Source organism: Kogia breviceps, chromosome 1 (assembly GCF_026419965.1).
Source record: "Kogia breviceps isolate mKogBre1 chromosome 1, mKogBre1 haplotype 1, whole genome shotgun sequence".
In the NCBI taxonomy this organism is placed as follows: domain Eukaryota; kingdom Metazoa; phylum Chordata; class Mammalia; order Artiodactyla; family Physeteridae; genus Kogia; species Kogia breviceps.
Window position 1 is genome coordinate 66,879,688 of NC_081310.1, and position 14,811 is coordinate 66,894,498.

The window sequence follows — 14,811 nt, forward strand, 5'->3', positions numbered from 1 at the left end:
ACAGCTTTCAGAATATAAGAAAGCCCCCAAACAAGAAAGTCTACCCGTCAAAGCCTCTTGGGCTAGGGGAGAAGTGGAAAGAAGTATCTTATCTTCGGAAGAAGTTAAAACTAAACACAAGGAAAAAACACCTTTTTTTTTTTTTTTAAAGTAATTAACACCACTGTTTCACTGCAAGTGAGACAAGGGAAAAAAAATCCAACCCTTTACTTCCTTCTATAAATAAAACTTCAACTATAAAATCATTCTAACTTCCAAATATCTCTCAAATTAGTCTGCACCTCTTCATACCAACTTCTAGAACACTAAATCTATGCCACTAACTCCTCTTGCCTGGATTATTTTAACAGCCTGCTAACTCATTCCTGGACAGCACTCTTATCCCCTTTCTCCATATTTTATTAGATGATGGTTCCAAAATGCCAATATGGGGATCTCTGATCCTTGTTTATAACCTTCTCATTGTTTGCTACTATCTTAGGATAAGCCCGAACTCTCTAATATGGCTTAAAAGGTTCTATTATCAGTGGTCCCCAAACTTTTTAGCACCAGGGACCAGTTTCATGGAAGACAATTTTTCCACGGACCCAGGGTGGGGAGGGGGTGGTTTGGGGATGATTCAAGACGCATTACGTCTATTGTGCATTTATTTCTATTACTATTACATTGTAACATATAATTAAATAATTATACAACTCACCATAATGCTGACAGGAGGCAGAGTTCAGGGGGTAATGCGAGCTATGGGGAGTGGCTGTAAATACAGATGAAGCTTCGCTTGCTCACCTGCTGCTCACTTCCTGCTGTGTGGCCCGGTTCCTAACAGGCCACGGACCGCTACCTGTCCATGACCCGGGGGTTGGGGACTCCTGCTCTATATGACCAATCCCTTCTTCCTCTCCAATTACCATGCTCTGCATTCCAATTCTGATTCAGTCACAGTGAGTCCCTTGAACTCTGTGCCTTCTGTGTATTATACTCTCTGCCTCTGGCCCTTCAACTTTACCTGGCTAAATCATGTTCAGGTCTAAGCTTCAACATCATTTCCTCTGGGAACCTTTCCCTGACAGATGGTGAGATTAGGTGCCCTTCCTATGTGCTCCCATAACACTGTGTACTTTCTCTGTCACAGAATTTATCACAATATATGGAAGGATTCCTATCTGCCATTATACTACAAGCTCCTGAGGTCTGTGATGGTGTTTATTTTTATCCAATGGTGTCTACCTAGAATCCAGCAGAGTAAACATTCAAATGATTGTTGAACGAATAATAAAACAGACACAAGAAGATAATAATCTTATTAACCTGAGCAAGAAGAATGACAAACCATACCTGTAAAGATTACAAGAGACAAGAGTCAGGATTACACACATTAAGTATATTAGAACAAAAGTACCTTTCTTTGGTGTTCTGTCAGTGTTAGTCTCTGGAGCTTCAACTTTCTTCCCTAGCCTTTGTGCAAGGCTACGCTTTAATGGAGGATCAACGTCACCATCTACAAACAGAGAGGAAACTCAGTTTAAGATTTCAAGCCAATCTTTAGCAAGGTCAAGAAATACAAGCAGGGCTTCCCTGGTGGCGCAGTGGTTGAGAGTCCCCCGGCCGATGCAGGGGACACGGGTTCGTGCCCTGGTCTGGGAAGATCCCACATGCCACGGAGCGGCTGGGCCCGTGAGCCATGGCTGCTGAGCCTGCGCGTCTGGAGCCTGTGCTCCGGCTCCGCAATGGGAGAGACCACAACAGTGAGAGGCCCGCGTATGAAAAAAAAAAAAAAAGAAAAGAAAAGAAATACAAGCAAAAACAGACAATGTAGAATAATTCTGTAAGTTTTCTGCATTTATATGATGTGTTCATTCACTAGCTTCCTTATAACTCAATGTTAGAGAATGAATAAAAATGTCCCAGAAAAAAGAGGTAAGGACGGAGGAATGTTAGAAAAAGGAATAAAAATGTCCCAGAAAAAAGAGGTAAGGAAGGAGACAAAAAAATAAGAATGCACAAATTAACATTTACCAAATAACTAAAACTATAAATGGAGGATTATAAACCCTGATTAAAGCTGAAATTCAGGATTAGGAATATGTGAAAAAAAAATCTTCATGCACAAAAAAATCTTTAACTGGCCAACTGTTGAATTCTAGGTTGATCTGTGATTAAATACAACTGGGATGATTAGGAGGACAGCAAAAGAACCATAAAATTTTAAATTTTCCAGGGACATGAAGACTCCAAAGGCCAAAGAGCCCTTTTCTTCAATTCCAGATAAGAAATCTAAGGTTATGAAAGATGCTGGATCTTACCCAAGTCACCAATTAGTGACAGAGCCAGGACCTGAACCAAGTTTCCTGACTCCTGGTTTACTGCATTACACTGGTCAATACAAGCTGTTTAAATGTCACAAGTTTTTAAAAACTATTCTTCGGATCATTTGACTGAAGGTAGAACTTTAGCAGGGTCCCATAAAAACTTTATAAACACCCTACAGAGAATGTACTTTTCTCTCTCCTCTTATTTGTAATTTAAATATACAACCCCAAATCACAAAGTTTATTACACATGTGCTGATATTAAAATAGATTATTTCAGTAATTTTTTACCTAAATTTCTCAGGCAGCAAGAATGGTATAAAACAAAACACAAAACAGATAAGGTTTCATATTCATAAGCACATTTTAAAGGAGTATGAAGGAACCTCTGAAGTCAGATAAGATTTTCAAAATAATTATTTTGAGACAGATACACTAGGGTCAGTACACAATAATTCAGTTACATGGTAAAATACTTCCCTAAGTATAAAATAGCACTAATAAATTCAAGGACTGAATTTATATTAACTGGACACTTTGTTTTCCCTCTAAAAACTCAAATTTCAATTTATCCATAGAAACAAACCTTCTTTACTCTTTTTTAAACGGAGTACCTTCTAAAAAGTTGGCCACAATCTAATTAAAACACTATAAATTTGTATAACTTCACACCTGTCAAAAACATGAAAGAGATTTTATACATGCTTTCAGCCAGAAATACAAGGGAGTTAATATCAATATTGACAGGGCATTTGTATAAAGAGAATTTTGGAGGAGATATGTAACGCACAAACAAGCAGAAAACAAAGGATATGCTCAAAACTTATCTCACCTCCTAAAAATCTTCGTTTCCCCAGTCTCTCAGTTAGACTCAATCTTACCAAAGGTTCTTCTCCTAAAATGGCAAAAACAGAATTTCTCTACCATTAGCCAATTTTTCCACATGCAGTAACTACTAATGGGTACAAAGTATGCTCTGATATTAAAGTCTCTTGGAAATCAGATCTCAGTCTTAAGGAAAACTACCCACATTAAAAGAAAAAAAATCAACCTATTAAATAATAATTTAAATAACCAAATGCACAGCCCAAAGGGAAGCAAAAGCACAGTCCTAATTAATAGTAGCCAAGTACACAAAGACAAGCTGTGTGTCTAACCAATTGATTATAAAACGCAAGCTATACTTTTGCTTGTGCACTTCTCCATATGTTAAATGAAATCATACTTTACTCCACTGCTAACTCTCCTATATAACGTTCCTTGATCACCCCAGGAAGAAGTGAGATCTCTTTCCTCTGATTCTTTGTTGTCTGAATGGCACATTTTAATGTATCTGCATACTACAATTACTTGTGTCATATTCCTTATCACATTTTATCACATTCCTTATATTCCTTATTTAAAACTATTAAGGGAAAATACTTTTACATTTTTCTATAACTTAAAAGGTTTATTATAGTTCTTTACTTACAATGGACAGTCAATAAGTTTGTTGGATAAAATAAACAGTATATGTAAAAATCAAATACAATACATAATGTGAGAGATGCATGATTAAGAATGTCATCTTTTTTTAAAGTAGGGTCAAATGCACTAATTTTTCATCATTCTATCCAATCAACATACTGAAGTCTCCCTGCAAATCCACCAATATACCCAACCCAAGCATTTTGCTCTCCCAGTCATTTAAAAGTAGTAGGCTGACACCTCTTAAGACCTACCTATACCTCACCTTGTTTGTTGGACAGAGTTACTGTCCTCACCACAGTCCGGACATTCTCTTTTTCAGGACCTGGAATGGGCTGTGGTTGGAGTAAAAGACTGGAAGCTCCCGAAGAACCTTCTAAATATAGAGAGTCAAAGAACAGTAAATAATTTATGGAAAATAAAGCTATCAGAAGTCAAGAAATTCTGTTTTTGAGACCAGGTAAATCCAACACAGACCACTGGACTACAAGTCAATCAGTTTTTCTATTCCTGTTTGCCTACAGTGAAATGGAGTAGGGAAAGGGGAGATAATCTTATTCTTTTTTTTTTTTTTTTTTTTTTTTTTTTTTTGTGGTACGCGGGCCTCACTGTTGTGGCCTCTCCCGTTGTGGAGCACAGGCTCCGGACGCTCAGGCTCAGCGGCCATGGCTCACGGGCCCAGCCGCTCCGCGGCATGTGGGATCTTCCCAGACCAGGGCACGAACCCGTGTCCCCTGCATCGGCAGGCGGATTCTCAACCACTGCGCCACCAGGGAAGCCCTAATCTTATTCTTTATCTGCCTTTGGCACAATGTGAAAGTAAAATATAAAACTGTTTTGAGTGACTCAAGCACTCAACGTACTTTTATTTACTAGGAAGGCTAACATTATTCTAAAGTTAACCTCAGAAGCACATCAGCTATTAAGTGTGTCAATTCAATCTTTTCCATCTATATTCAATCATCTGTGAAACACAACTCCAAAGTTGCTACGAAACAATCTTTAGCAAGAAGGCACTTAGAACCAACCATTTGATTCTCTCTAAATACATCTCACACTATATAATTTTTAGGGTTGGAAATATAGATCGACCGGGCTAAGGCAAGCACCAGAAGAAAATCCTAGCAGCTCTTGAGAAAGAATTCACCTACTACAAAATAGACTTTTTCCTCTTTTAAATAATAGTTTAGGGAATTTCCTGGTGGTCCAGTGGTCAGGACTCCATGCTTCCACTCCAGGGGGCACGGGGTTTGATACCCGGCTGGGGAATTAAGATCCCGCAAGCCATGCAATGCGTTCAAAAAAAAAAAAGCTTATATGCTATTCTTTAGAGTTATATTTCTCAAAATAAGCAAACAAGTTCTTTCAGGTTCTTCATTGTATGTGCCTAGCTCTGAACAGTTAGGGACTGAAACAGCTGCAATGGGTTAAAAAAGCAACTGTGATTTAAATAAGACTGTGTTTTACTTCAAAGAAGCCACAAAAATCAAAATGTATTTGCTCATTTCGGTTGGTGTCAAGTGTCCTTATTATCAGAAGTATCTTTTTTTTTTTTTTTTTGGCCGTGTTGGGTCTTCATTGCTGCAGAAGTGTCCTTTCTATTCTTCTCTAGCAACATTCAGTCCTCTGTGTCAGGATTTCCCTGGTGGTCCAGTGGTTAAGACACCACGCTCCCAATGCAGGGGGCCTGGGTTCCATCCCTGGTCAGTGAACTAGATCCCACATGCATGCCGCAACTGAGGAGCCTGCCTGCCGCAACTGAGATCCGGGGGAACCAAGTCAATAAATTAATTAATTTGTTTTAAAAAAAATCTTCCATGTCAAAACTCCTGAAAACTTACCACCTTGCTTCTTTGATTTTTCCTTCATTTTCTTTGATTTAATTTCTTCAAGAGTTTTTATCCCAAAATTCAAACATTCACCTAGGAATGCAAATAGCAACCACATGAGGAACCAGCACCATTTCACCTTTGCATTTTATTTGTACACAGCTGGCATTCAAATGTTTGTTCAATGAATAAGAGAAATTGTGTGTGTGTGTGTGTGTGTGTGTGTGTGTGTATAATAGGCGCAAGGAAGATGGAGGTGGTGGTAATCATGAACTAAATTTCAAAGGTATTTAAAATAGTCTGGACTCACTCAACAGTGCTGTAAGATTTATGAGCAGAAACCAGCATCAATATAGCCTCTTCTTACCTTGTTTTAAATTGACTCCAGGTTTCCGGGCAGAAGCCACTCGTAATCCATTATGAACTTCAGGAGGTGGTTGCAGGGTAGGTGTTTTGGTTTCATCACCTTCCTCAGAAAACTGATCTGTATTATCAAAATTTAAGGCAAATTTCCAATTAAAAACAGGTCTAGAGCTTCAAGTCTGATTCTAATTCACTAAGTTACCCTGATCATTTACTTGCCTTAAAGAAAGAACTAAACCTTACCATCATCATCTTCATCATCATCTGCAGCATTGATTACCACTGGTGGATGTGTAGGGCTAGGAACATTTTCTGAACTTTCTGCTTTCATAACACTTCGCAGCTGAGGAGAGGGATTAGACTGGACAGATAATTTGTTTTGTTGAACTGTGAGCTGGCTAGCCTTCACCTCCTCTTCTGGTGACTCAGGCACAGTGGGCAACGCAGCTAGACATACAAAATTAGTCATAAATTAAAAATAGAAGATACAGTCCCAATTCATCAAAAATCTCTGACAGAACAGTATGGAGGTTCCTTAAAAAACTAAAAATATAACTACCATATATCCCAGCAATCCTACTACTGGGCAAATACCCTGAGAAAACCATAATTCAAAAAAAGACATGTACCACAATGGTCATTGCAGCTCTATTTACAATAGCCAGGACGTGGAAGCAACCTAAGTGTCCATTGACAGATGAATGGATAAAGAAGATGTGGCACATATATACAATAGAATATTACTCAGTCATAAAAAGAAACGAAATTGAGTTATTGGTAGTGAGGTGGATGGACCTAGAGCTGTCATACAGAGTGAAGGAAGTCAGAAAGAGAAAAACACATACCGTATGCTAACACATATATATGGAATCTGAAAAAAAATGGTTCTGATGAACCCAGGGGAAGGACAGGAATAAACACATAGATGTAAATAATGGACTTGAGGACACGGGGAGGGGGAAGGGTAAACTGGGAAGAAGTAAGAGAATAACACTGACATATATACACTACCAAATGTAAAACAGATAGCTAGTGGGAAGCAGCCGCATAGCACAGGGAGATCAGCTTGGTGCTTTATGACCACCGAGAGGGGTGGGATAGGAAGGGTGGGAGGGAGACGCAAGAGGGAGGAGATATGGGGATATATGTATAGCTGATTCACTTTGTTATAAAGCAGAAACTAACACACCGTTGTAAAGCAATTATACTACAATAAAGATGTTTAAAGAAAAAAATCTCCAACCACCTATCATAAGTTTGGTGATTTTCTTTGAGCATTATGTCCTTTTAATTTATGTCTTTTAATTAAAATTTTAATCTAATTTTTAATTTCCCCATTTTCCCAATTAGGTTTTAAACTCCCAGGGAGGGAAAATGTGGCTTTCAGCTAATAACTATTCACTGCATGCAAACACACTCAAAGTGGGTGCTCAAAACAGAGAATAAACAGGAAGCTAGATGCACAGTAACTATTTACAAATTCTAGACATTGAATTTTAATACTGAAATTCTAGGCTTTTTGATCAAGAAGCAGCTTTTTAAAGAGATAGCGGGCAATACTTCTGAATTAAACCAGAAAGGAGTGAGCCATTTTTCCCCTTAAATAGAGATAAAAATATATCCATCAAATTTTAATCACATAGCAGATGTGGCTTTTAAATGGTTGATTACTAGGAAATTACTTTAAAAGGACTTTATCCATCAAATTTTAATCACATAGCAGATGTGGCTTTTAAATGGCTGATTACTCTACTAGGAAATTACTTTAAAAGGACTAGCTTTTGGCAGAGTGTAAGTTTCATTTTAGATTACACCCTAGAGCAGGGGCAGGGTTAGCAAATGTTTTTCTGTAAAGAGGTATATAGTAAATATTTTAGGCCTTGTAGATCTTGTCTCAACTACTCAACTCTGAAGCAGTAGCACAAAATCTGGCCAGAGAAAATATATAAACAAATGGGCAGGGCTTCATTTCAATAAATCTTTATTTTACAAAACAGGTGGATGACCAGACTTGCCAACACCCCTGGCCTGGAGAATCAAGTTTCTTTTGAAAATCTCTATAGATATGATAAGAAAATGGGAAATGAGGTAATAAGCTATAGTAATCTAAACTATCTTGCCAAGAAACATTTGTGAAGCAGCATGGATTTTGGCAACAAAGTTTTAATCGTGACTGCTATTTTATTGGCTTATGACTGTGTACAAGTCCTTTAACCTTAATAAAGTTCAATTCCCTCATCTGTGAAGTGAAAATAATACTGCTCCCTCACAAGACTAAAAGAAGGCAATGTTTATAAAGTACTCTGTACATTGTGCATGTAGGTGTTCATTATACAGTAACTATTCTTTTAAAATTGAAACGAATCTCACTTTTGCTTGGAGGTAGGAAAAGGCCATCAACAAAACGTCCTCTGTTGTGATGAAAAGCACAGTTTAGTTTCTGACATCCCACTGGCTGATTTTCCCAATAACAAGGAATCTCACTGCGTTTTTTCTGTAAGAGGAAAAACACATTGTTTTCAAATAAAAAAAAGTGTGACCTGTATTAATTTGGTCATGTTTTCTGGACAAAGTTCATACAAGGTTAAAAAATCTGAGGTATGTGAAATGATTGTGAGTATGAGGAAGAAGGGTTGCTGAAAGTAACATATTCCAGCATGACAGAGAGAGGAAAGGAGCAGGGAAGTAGTCTGCTATTCTTTCCTCCTTTTGCCCTCATCCTTGAACTCCTAAATGTCTACATTTAATTTAGAAAAGCAGGGTAATATAGTAGGTAAGATTATGGAATCAAAGATAAGAATCAGGGGCTTCCCGGGTGGCGCAGTGGTTAAGAGTCTGCCTGCCGATGCAGGGGACGCGGGTTTGTGCCCCGGTCCGGGAGGATCCCACATGCCGCAGAGCGGCTGGGCCCGTGAGCCATGGCCGCTGGGCCTGTGCGTCCGGAGCCTGTGCTCCACAACGGGAGAGGCCACAACGGTGGGATGAGAGGCCCGCGTACCACAGGGGAAAAAAAAAAAAAAAAAAAAAGATAAAAGTCAGAACCTCTATTATGCTACTTATTGACCATGTGATGTCAAATAATTTAATACTTCTTAGTCTCACTTTCCTCAGCTATAAAATGGGAGTAACAGTAGCTATTAATTAGTTTCTCATAGAATTAAATGAAATAATGTACATGAAGCACTTAGCACACAGAAAAGACTCAATAAACTGCAGTTATTATTTGAAACTGAGAGTTTAAGACTTGGAAACCTGAACACCTGACATCCTTCTAGGAGACTAGAGTTTTGGTATGTGCTAGGTAGAGGGTGCCTATGTGACCAGCCTCAATAAAAAAATTTGGATGCTGATCTAATAGGCTTCCCTGGGCAAAAACACCCCATACATTTTGCTGCATTTTCACCACGGGGGGAAGTGTATGTTCTTTGTGACCCCTTATGGGAGGGAAAGATAATAGAAGAAGCCCACACATGGATTCCTCCAGATGCTGTGTTTTTTTCTTTTATGATCAGTGTATCCTTACTATGTCACTGTAATAAATCTTAGCCATGAATAAACCATATGCCAAGTCCCATGAGTTTTTTAGAAAATCTCCAAACCCATATGTTCTTAGAGACTGATACACCTTTCCTAGGAGTTGTGCCAGTTTACACTCTGCTCACAATGTTACAACATGGTTTTTTGAAAGTTCCAGAGTATTCCTTTTTCTGAATGTATTTAGTGAATTCCCTATTTGGAAGACAGCATAAAATGTAGTTGAGAGACCATAAATCTGAAACCAGAATGGAGTAGTTGTATAACCACAGGCATATAAATTGCATATTTAGTCTCTTTCTTCTTTCCCCACCCCCTCTCAAACAATTCAGTCCAAAGTGATTAGGTGAAGCTGAGAGAGGTAGGCATTCACGTTGGGAGAGGGAAGGGCAAGTGGCCCAAAGCAAGGTGTTGGAGGCTGACTGAGATGAGGAAGGTATCCACGTGACAAGGTGGAACCGGCATAGGGTGTCAGCGTTAGTAAGACATTTGTGTAGGAGGATGGCCTGGCACAAGGTTGGCGCCTGAGAAGGGTGAGCAAGGCTTTTATGCAGAAGGGATCCTAATGTAGGGTGAGGAGGGTATACTCATGGAGTGTCAGCCTAGAATGGGCATCAAAGATCAAGTGGGGTGAAGAAGGCAGGCTCTTCTGAGTGGGTCCTGGTACAGTTAGAGAGTGAGCAGGGTGAGGAAAACAAGCACCTCACATGGGAGGGCTGCCCAACAGAGTATCAAAGCCTAAGGATGTGAAAAAGGCATCCATGACGTCCTGAGCAGGGTGAGGAAGGAGTCCTCACAGTGGAGCAAGGTGGGAGGCCTGCCCTGGTACAGGATGTCAGAATCGAAACAAGGTGAGAAAGACTTCCTGTGCAGGAGCAGCCTCATGTGACATCAGAGCCTGAGAGGAAGAAACAGGCTGTGATACACTGTCTAGTTTACATAACTAGGGGACTGATCAAATAAGATTAAGAACAATGGAAATCAAGTTTTGGAGAAGAGAGTTACAAGTATGAATAAGGAGAAGCCTAGACAAAACACTGTAGTGTTGGTAAATTGGAAGCATCTGTGTGAACTCATATGATTTTCAATACATAAAGTAATAAACAATGATATAAATGTATGTATATACATTTATATATTCCTCCGTTCTGTCCACTGCATGCCTGGAAGCAGTGACACTCCAGGAGCAGTTACACTAGATGGAACCAAGGCTCCTTGCAGAAATGGCTGATTCCACAACTGGAGGAGGAAAAGTACCAGATGAACCTGGATATCTTGTTAGGCCACAAAGTGAAGATGTGTTCAAAGAATGATGGAAACATCAAAAAGATACAAAAACCAGCTTTAAGGTCTCTTACTGGCCCAAACTGAGTCAACCTGAGGATAAAAAATGATAGTAGTGACATATAACACATTGAATAAAATAGGAAACTGTGAGTTCACACATAAAAAGCTAGAAAAAAGACCTTGAGAATTTGATGAGGAATGGGATAATTACAAGATCTCCAAGTTCCTCTCCACAAAATACTTAACTAAATACAAAAAGGAAAACTTTATAGTAAGCAATCTGGTGGATACCACCATAATGAAGTGATCAAAGTTAACAACACCAGTAATGGGATAATTAAAATTGTATGCCACCCAATGGTAAGCAATGAGAAGAATATCACCTCTGTGATATTCCTGCCCAATATACATGACCTGAATTTAGTAATGAGAAAATATCAGATAAACCCAAATTGAGGAACACTCTACAGAATAACTGTCCTAAAGCTACCAAAAATGTCAAGGCCAATGAAAGGCAAGAAAATACTAACTGTTCTAGACAGAAGGAGACTGAAGAGTTATGGCAACTATATGCAACACTTGATTCTGGACTCACTCCTACTGCAATAAAGGACATCACTAGTACAATGGCAAAACTTGAATGGGATCTGAGGATTCAATGAAAATAATACATATATGTAAATTTTCTAATTTTGATGGTTGTATCACAGTTATGTAAGAGAGTATCTTTCTTGTCTGTAGGAAACAGTCATGAAACTATTTGGAAGTGATAGGAAATGTCAGTAATTTACCCCTAAATGGCTTAGAAGAAAGTTTTATAATACTGTACTTGCAACTTTTCTCTAAGTTCAGATTGCTTTAAAATAAACATAGAAATATAAATACTCCCCAAATATACATATATAATTTTTACACTTTGGACAGATTACCAAGCTACTTTTAAGAAATATGATACCAATTCATACCACATAACATCTAGATATTAAGTGAACATTTTAATGACAGTAATTTCACTAGGTCATTAAAAAAATTTAACCAACATGTTATATGAAATGTTGTTTTTTACCCCCATATTTTTTTATTGGCCCATCAGGACACAAGACTACTTACTATAATACAAACTGAAAACTTACATCAATCTCCATGTGCCGAAACCTGCACACCTGTCGAAAACAGCGCCCTTCCTGCCATAATGTGCAAACAGTTTCATTTCCTAATGCAGCTTCACAATGACGGAATGGACAGCTGTCACCCTGTAAACAAAGAGAATAATATAGAAAAGAATTGTGGTACCAAACTAGATCCCAGGCAAAATGTTCATTGTACATTTCTTGGTAACTAGACAAACACAAAGGAGTAAGGAGAGACAGGTAAAGTAGAAAACAACTGAGATGAGATGACATGAACAATCTGAGGTCAACAAATTTTTAATTTCCTAAAACCTATTTCTTTTTTTTTTTTTTTTTTTTTTTTTTTTTTTTTTTAAAACCTATTTCTTGACAGCATCCTATATCTGATCTGACAACATGAATGACACAAGCTGAGAGATGGGCCTGAAAAAGACAAGTGGGAGTATTAGGTACTCTTCAAAAATATATTTTACTGTTAATCTTCAAAACCATTTCATACATCCTGACTTGTGTAACTAGCTTTTAATGGAAAATTAGAAAGTAAGTTAATAGATTAGAATTTAAGTATAATTCCATACTTCACCATGTATTTCATACAATGTTAATATCTGAAACAAAATGCTACTGTTGTGCAACTTGCTATATAAAATCAAAGCTTTGCTCAAAACTGACAATTTTAAACATAGCACCAATATGATTTAAGAAAAATTTTTGAAAAAAAATACACATGTATAGAATTAGTCATAAAGGAACAACAGAAAATAGCAGACAGATCTAAATGGAGCTATAGAAGAATCAAGCTGAAAAACAGGAAGCTCTGACAAAGAAAAAGCAATAAAGCTGCAAAAGCTTATTTAGAAAAGTGGTTTTAGTATTCAGAAGGAAATCTGAAGCAAGAAGTCAAATTCAACCCACAACAATTTCTACCAGTACAATACAACCCACCCATTCATTTAACACAAAGTAAATAAAAGCAAAGTTGGCCAGCTACAGTTAAAGTGTTCCTAATTCCAAAAGCACCCTGAACAGATTAATTACAGCTAGAAGAACACTGAATGATGATTAAATGCTATGAACCTTTTTATTTTTGGAGAATATGGAGAACATAAAATGAAGAGAAAAAAATGATGAAGAATGAATTCCCTTAGGAATGCTACCCTTCACTAAAAAACTGACAGCAGATAATAAATAGCTGAGCAGAACATAAAGATGACTTAGTATATTGGGAAAATCTTATCCAAATTTATTAGGGAAATCATAGAAAGAAATGATTGAGAGATGCCAATTCTTACTTTAGTACACGTAGAATAGAAAAAAAAATAGCAGTCTTCTCCTTGATTAGGCATGCTGAGTAGATCCTCAGATGAGAATTGGCTTCTTGAAAACAAGCCACTGCTTCCTCAAGGCGAGGACCAGCTCCAAGTCCTCTTGAAATGGGTTTAATCTTCCAAAAGACAACTCAATCACAGAAATCGTCTTTTAAATGTAATCCTAAAATGAGAAGACAATGAATGGAAGTATTTCAGGTAAATTCTTCCAACTTTCTCCTCCAAATCACCTTGACCAATGAGATCACATTGTTAAAACCAAATTTTAATTGTATTAATATGTCTATATTGCTTATAACACAGCCTTATGAAAACTGATTCACATTTTATTCTGATGTGAATGTTGTACATTCTCATCTACTATGTAAAAGTTTTGTTAAGAATAGCCATGCTTCTTTCTTTTGCACTGTCTATGGTGCTTCAGCATAAATTAGGTAAGCACTGCACACTCAATAAATGATCTTCAGTTTAGTTTATTAATGGGACTTGGATTATTTTACACAAGATAATTTGCTAAATCTACATTTCTGACAAACCAGATTTTTTTTCATCTAACAGAAGTTCCAATATTTTCACAAGCATTTTTGTTATTTCAAAAGTATATAAGTATGTGGGAAAAACTATCTCACTAGAAAATTGGTGAAAAATTACCCCTGAAAAATCTGTAGAGCTAGTTAATATAATTAAGATGGACAAAGAGCCGCACACCAATTGCAAACAAGGAGCAAAAGAAGTTCTCAGGGCTTGACACATAAAACAGTGCTTATACAAAATGGCCAATATTCCCTCCCGTCTCAGTCCCTGCCATACCCTGGCGCCCCCGCACTAAAGGGTTCAAGAAAGAAAGCTTCTAGAGAAGTAAAAATACATGACAAGACCACAAGCCAGAATTTGGAAGGGGTTTCTACAAACTCCTACATCAGAAGATCGGGTTTCAGAAACACTGATCTAGGGACTTCCCTGGTGGTCTAGCGGTTAAGACTCTGTGCTTCCATTGCACGGGGCGTGCAGTCGATCCCGGGTCAGGGAAGTGTCACATGCTGAGAGGTGCGGCCAGGAACAACAACAACAGAAATATTGAGCTACAATTTGAAATCAGCTGAATCAAATTCCTTCATATTTCCCACTAACAATTCCTAATCCAAGAACAGCAGCCCATGACAAAAACCAGCCTTTAAGTTAGGTTAGAAGAGTTATGTTACTAAACATACCTTCAAAATGTACATACCCTATGACTTCCGATTCCATTTCTAAAATTTATCCTGAGATTAATATTCAACAAATATGCAAAATAGTAATGCATAAGAAAGTTTATCACCATCTTCTTCTAATAATGAAAAACCACCTAGAAACCTAGATGTTCAAAAACCGATGCATCTATAAGCCAAGGAATGACACGGATTGCCAGCAAACATCAGAAGCTAGAAGAAGCAAGGAATGATAATTTCCCTACAGGTTTCAGAGACAGCATGACCCTGCCAACACCTTTTCAGACTTCTGGACTCTATAACTGTGAGATAATAAATTTCTGTTGGTTTAAGACATACGGTTTGTGGTACTTTGT

General features: G+C 37.8%; 1 protein-coding gene across 20 annotated transcripts in view; it reads right to left on the reverse strand.

Moving 5' to 3' along the window:
• The window catches only part of ZC3H11A (zinc finger CCCH-type containing 11A), a 40,090-nt gene that overhangs the window by 12,968 nt on the left and 12,311 nt on the right, over window positions 1-14,811 (reverse strand). For 17 of the 20 annotated variants that reach the window (XM_067033481.1, XM_067033506.1, XM_059038322.2 and 14 more), the window contains 9 exons: window positions 13,212-13,410; window positions 11,923-12,042; window positions 8,339-8,462; window positions 6,212-6,415; window positions 5,973-6,089; window positions 5,618-5,698; window positions 4,042-4,152; window positions 3,142-3,204; window positions 1,400-1,498 (listed from right to left, as the gene is read on the reverse strand). In XM_067033481.1, coding sequence (XP_066889582.1) covers window positions 1,400-1,498; window positions 3,142-3,204; window positions 4,042-4,152; window positions 5,618-5,698; window positions 5,973-6,089; window positions 6,212-6,415; window positions 8,339-8,462; window positions 11,923-12,042; window positions 13,212-13,265 — 973 coding nt within the window. In that variant the 5' untranslated portion in view covers window positions 13,266-13,410. The remainder of the gene's footprint in view (window positions 1-1,399; window positions 1,499-3,141; window positions 3,205-4,041; window positions 4,153-5,617; window positions 5,699-5,972; window positions 6,090-6,211; window positions 6,416-8,338; window positions 8,463-11,922; window positions 12,043-13,211; window positions 13,411-14,811) is intronic. The other 3 variants (XM_067033515.1, XM_067033517.1, XM_067033513.1) reach the window with 1 other exon arrangement.